We start from the raw sequence: 5,834 nt of genomic DNA, 5'->3' as shown, positions 1-5,834 counted from the left end.
AATCATGAGTATCCAATCCATTACCTTTCTGAGACCAATCAAAAGTTCTTAAGCAATTTATCAACTTCCTGAAGTTGTATTGTCAGAAAAGGAATATACTTAAAAAAATAGAAACGTCCAGTAGTATACCTTAGTACTAAAACTATTTTTTAAAAAAGATCTCGAAGGGAAAAAGGCGAACCCTCAAGACCATGAAACAAAATAACTTAGGCAGTCAGCAAGTAGAAAAATCTGTCAATTCTGTTCTGGTAAAGTGTTTACTTCAAAGAAACTTATATAGGCTGAGGCAAATATATATTCAAGAGTATAAACATTTTTTCCTTTGGATTACCTAAAAACAAACTTTTTAAAGTATATTTCAGATGACTAAAAATATAGCCAAATCTGTCACAACACGACATAAAAGGCAATGGACAATTATAGAATATTTTAAATTAACAGTAATAAGTCATCTACATCAAACCTGTTTCCAACTAAAATCAAAACAAAAGCACAACAACCCCGTAGTGTACCAAATGTGTATTTCAATTTACTGTATGCAATCTAACGAAAATTTGGTCATAATTTACCAGATATACATAAATGATTTAAGTAATAAAAGAAATTCTGTTTCAAGATAAGGTCATATCTCGAGTAAAATAAAGTACATTAAGGATGTAAAGCCAAGTCCAGTTTCTATGCAATAAGTGAACTACTGTCTAATAAAGCAGATTTAGGTGATTTTTTTTAAATATATATATTTGCTCTTTAATATATATTTATATATAGACAGATCTACCAATTGTAAACTATGGTTTATTTTAAAGGAAGGGGATAAATGGGATGAAAGAAATCTTTATACTATACTTACATATTCACAAAGCAGAACATTTTACGTTTAAAATACTTTTTCATTCATAATATTTCTGCCCAACTATGTCTACTTTGGACTTTACTAGAGTTACATTTTACTCATTTGTTTCAAACACTGAGAATAAGGTGTACTCTTCATTTTAAACAAAACTCAAACCTGAACTAGTCTTCTGCCAGGCTCCCAGGTGTGCAGAGACTACCATACAGTTGAGGGCCATGGGGGCATCTCACAATGGAACACTAACATTTCATCTCTCATCTAGCCACACAGAAAGTCACTGACCAGTATCAAACCATCATTCTACTGAAATCGGAGGCAATGATCAAGTTTGTCTCTTTAAATGGAAATCAACTTTTCAACTTTGACCAGACGGAGCACCAAAAAGATTGTGTCTGTCAAAGCAGCTCTGTGGTTTCTTCCACACAACTGGCCCAATTTAGTTACTTGATATAAAATAGGAAAATATACTCAATTTGTATTCAAAAGAAAGTTGAAAATATGCTGTCTTTCACTCTTCTCTAGTATACAATATGCTCTTGATCCATGTCGTTATGTTAGCACGTAGAAGGCTGCTCAAGTTCCAACTGTCAGCTAGTTCATGTCACCAGACAAAATAAATCTAACAATTTCAACTCAATGAATCACTCTTTGACTCCTAAAGAATTTAGATAATGGAACAATAAAGGCTCTCAACATTTTATTTGTAATATTTCTGCAGTTTGTTGAATCATGGTGACTATAAAGATTTCATCAAGGTATGGTGACTTTAAGGAATGGAAAAATAAATTATCAGCCACAATTTATATCACTCAATATCCCGGTAAGTATGAAACAAAAGAGAATGCACATTTTGGGTTAATTTTAATGATTTTAAAAAAAGGGCACAGGGGGAAAAAAAAACCCTGATATTTCACTTATTTTGCATAACAAGCTAACCAAACTGGACATGGATGATAAATTATAAAACAAATCATTTTATGTGTTTTTCTATGACTTTTCTTCAATTAGACTTCTGTATTTCAAATAAGGCTGAGGTATAGTACACTGGCAAAATTTAAGAGGCAAACAAGAATAGTGCCAAAGTAACAGATACCCAAAACCAGAAACTATGTCAGAAAACATATAGTAACCATTTATCGAATTAGAGCAGCAGGAGAAAGTCACTTCTAAGTCATCATCATTTTAGTGGTTTGTCAGCTTCACCATGGCAACGTCGTAACATCATTCTTCATTTGTGCAGTGGGAAAATTCATGTCAAAGTGGAAGGGAGGAAGGGGAGTCAGTTCATTCCAATAAATTACCTCTCCAGTTCTTATAAACATGCCTATCAGCACAGAATTCAGAAATAATATCTAAGACTAGAAGAGACTTGGTTTAAGTTATAAAGCAAATAAAATGAAAAAAATACAAGAAAATAGAACCAATGGGGTTGAAAAAGCCCCTCACTGAAAATCTGTATTAAAAAAAATAAAATTAATAAAATAAAAATAGAAACAAAACTCTACTAGTACAAACTAGCCTGAGTGGTTTGATTGACAGAGTGATTGGGTCAACTGTCACTGTACTTCCACAAATGGATTTTCTTCATTCATGTTACAGTAGTACATGAATGTAACCTCTAGAAAGGACAAGTACTATATTTTCATAGAACCCAAATAGTTAACTGTATATCCTATAAATAAAAAATATTTTACTTTGATAACTGACTGAATGTGGGGACTCCATGTATCCAACCACATGGTTGTTTGCTGTACAGTCCTGTGCAAATATAAAAAAAAATTTTTTTTGCTATAAGGCTTTAACCCTACAGTTTTTCACAGCAACGTAACTACCATCCAGCATGTACCATATTTTGCAAGCCTTCAAGTTCAACAATCCAAATTGTCGATTCATAGTATGTCCAAATGCAGCATTCTTGAGGAATATCGTAAGGTCAGTTAAGCATCCAGAGACATACAGACATCTCCCGATTCATCCCATCGAGACGTGTCATTCTGGTCTTCTCCATTCTCAGCCAGCTCTTCATCAGGCTCTCCTCCTTCATTCTCCTCATACTCTTCGTCCCGAGGGAACTCTGCATCCTGTCCCTGATCTACACCTTCTTGCCCTCCTGGCTGTGACTTATCTGCACAGTCCATACAGACTCCATAGCGTCGAGATCCATGTCTTATTCCAACACTGGCTGCTAACATGAAGATCTTCTTACACACCATGCATTTGTATTTCTTATCCTTTTTATGCACCTAATTGGGAGAAAAACCCAAAATAAGGATAGTACAGATAAAGACCACATTTGAGCCATTCAAATTAAGCCATACATTTAATAATAAAAAAATAGCTAATGGATGAATACTTTCTAGATGAAGGACAGTATCAGCTCAAAAATAATTGTTTAAAGCAACTTAGCCATTCTTCTTTAAACTTGTGAACAAAATGCTAGAAACATCCCTTGCCACAAAAGCCCTCATCTTCATGACCACTCACCAGGGAATGTCTTTTTACATGTTCTCTTCTAGTAAACAGCTTCCCACAAATGTCACAGCTAAACGATCTCACTCCAGTATGAATGAGCAAGTGTCTTTTTAGTGTTCGTCTGTATTTGGCTACATAGGTACAGTGAGGGCATTTTAACTTGTTCATGATTAGAGATGAGTCACCTTAAAGGAAGAAAAACAGTACTGTTTAATACATATACCTTTAAACAGAAACCTTATATCAATACTTCTATGCTTAGCCATAGAACAGCAACTGTTAACACAGCTACTATTTATTTTTTAAAGCTCAGAATGTGGAAGCTTTTAAATATTAAAAATTACCATTTTGTATTTGTTGATAATACTTGCCATTTTCCCACGTTTCTTGTTTGGGCCAAGATTCTGGCAATAATCCATACTTGAAATCATTTGAAGCACCTGGTAACAATCCATATTTGAAATCATTTGAAGTACTTGGTAGCAATCCATACTTGAAATCATTTGAAGTGCTAGGCATCACACCATACTTGAAGTCATGGGATGCTCCTAGAGCAATTGGAAAGGGATTTTGAGGAAATGGTTAGGGGAAGTCTGTTATCCCTTAATTAGAGCCCAAGAAAATAAAAACAATTATAAGAACATGATAAGCTTTCTAATAGACACTAAATAAAGCTCCATGTGCTGACTCACTCACACCTGTGAGACAGGCCAGGAGTTCTGGGCCAAACTTGGATACACTGTGAATTTGGAGTCAGATATGGTCACATAGAAGATCCTGTCCTAAAAACTATCCGATTCCCTCACCCCATCTTCACTCCAAAACCTAAATAAAAACAGGTCTTGGATTCAATTCCCATTCTAAAACAATATAAATAAAATTCTTGAACCTCCAAAAATGCGAGCTTACTAACAACAAAAGCCTAGTCCTATAAAAACACGACAAACACAGAGTCAAGAATTACCTCTTTTTGGATTCAATTACATTTTAAATATATACATACAATTTATTGGGTCAAAGAATTTCTTCTGTATACAGAATCATCAGTTTGAGACTCGATCCAACCAACCATCAATTCTAACATGTGGATTCTTTTTCAGTGGTTGCCAACTTGCTAACCAGTTCCCACTCAGTCACAGCATTTCCCCTCTGAGGTGTGGTATTATGCAGTCCAGGCTGGCCAGCCTTGAACTAAGCAACCTCCTGCCTTCACTTCCCAAATGCACCACCATACCTGTCAGCACTTGTTTATAAGACAATAAAACCCCAATGCTTGGGAGGCTGAGGCAAAGCCAGACTAATAAGAGAAAGACCCTGTTTCAAAAATAAGATCAAACCCAACACACTAATTCAGAGCCTGTCAGGCCGCAAGAATCAAGGGCTACCCATCTAACTCACTTTCTTTTTTTTTTTTTTTTCGAGACAGGGTTTCTCTGTGGCTTTGGAGCCTGTCCTGGAACTAGCTCTGTAGACCAGGCTGGTCTCGAACTCACAGAGATCCCCTGCCTCTGCCTCCCGAGTGCTGGGATTAAAGGTGTGCGCCACCACCGCCCGGCTCTAACTCACTTTCAATGCCAGATCAAAGACTAATACGATGGAGCCTTTCCTTCCAAACACCTCTCTGGGCTGCTCCATTCCAACATAAGGACCTCTGGGAGGTTTCTCCATGTGTGGTAAATAGACACTTTTAATTCTGACTTCCCTGAAACATTCCTTTTTAATATAGACAAGCACAGAACATGTAGTAATAACACAGGCAGAACATCTCTAACCTAAAAACCCACACAACCTCAAATGCTCACAAATCTAGAATGCTTTTAGACCATCGTATGCTCAGAAAACTTTCAGACAGGGTGCTGGAGAGATGGCTCAGTGGTTACATGCACTGACTGTTCTCCCAGAGGACCCAGGTTCAATTCCTAGTACTCACATGGCAGCTCATAACTGTCTGTAACTCCAGGTCTTAGGGATCTGACACCTTCACACCAACAAACCAATGCACGTAAAATAAAGTTAAAGTTAAAATTAAAAAAAAAACAACAACTTTTAGACCTTGGACATTGTCAAGCTTTTAGATGAGAGATGTCAACCTATCCGTAAAGGTCATGTATCAAAATATTTCAAAATTTGAAAAGACTCCAACATTTTAAAAACATCTGGTCCCAAGCACTTTGATAATAAAATTTTCCATTTACATATTGTACTGTTAAAAATTAGAGTAAAAATTTCAGGCAGTGGTGGTGCACACCTTTAACCCCAGCACTCAGGAGGCAGAGGGGGGTGGATCTCTGTGAGTTTAAGGCCAGGTTAGTCTACAAAGTGAGTTCCAGGACAGGGACCAAAGTTACAAAAAACTAGAGCAAATTTATTTTCTTTGGTAAAAGAATATACAAGGAAGTTAAAAAAAAACTTTGTGGGATGATTTTTTAAAATGTACTACATTACCATTATATAGCTTTATAAACACACACAGGGAGAGGGAGAGGGAGAGGGAGAGGGAGAGGGAGAG

The 5,834-nt window shown here is 36.2% G+C and overlaps 1 protein-coding gene across 2 annotated transcripts in view; it reads right to left on the bottom strand.

The window, feature by feature from the left end:
- Positions 1-1,540: 1,540 nt before the first annotated feature.
- Zbtb10 (zinc finger and BTB domain containing 10) overlaps positions 1,541-5,834 on the bottom strand; it is a 32,526-nt gene continuing 28,232 nt past the window's right edge. Inside the window, exons 4-6 of one of the 2 annotated variants that reach the window (XM_026786776.1) lie at positions 3,670-3,873; positions 3,338-3,510; positions 1,541-3,096 (exon numbers count right to left, since the gene is read on the bottom strand). In XM_026786776.1, coding sequence (XP_026642577.1) covers positions 2,791-3,096; positions 3,338-3,510; positions 3,670-3,873 — 683 coding nt within the window. In that variant the 3' untranslated portion in view covers positions 1,541-2,790. The remainder of the gene's footprint in view (positions 3,097-3,337; positions 3,511-3,669; positions 3,874-5,834) is intronic. The other variant, XM_005361803.2, reaches the window with a different exon arrangement.

This window comes from Microtus ochrogaster, linkage group LG5, assembly GCF_000317375.1.
Source record: "Microtus ochrogaster isolate Prairie Vole_2 linkage group LG5, MicOch1.0, whole genome shotgun sequence".
NCBI classification, from domain to species: Eukaryota; Metazoa; Chordata; class Mammalia; order Rodentia; family Cricetidae; genus Microtus; species Microtus ochrogaster.
This window is presented reverse-complemented; position numbering and strand designations above follow the sequence as displayed.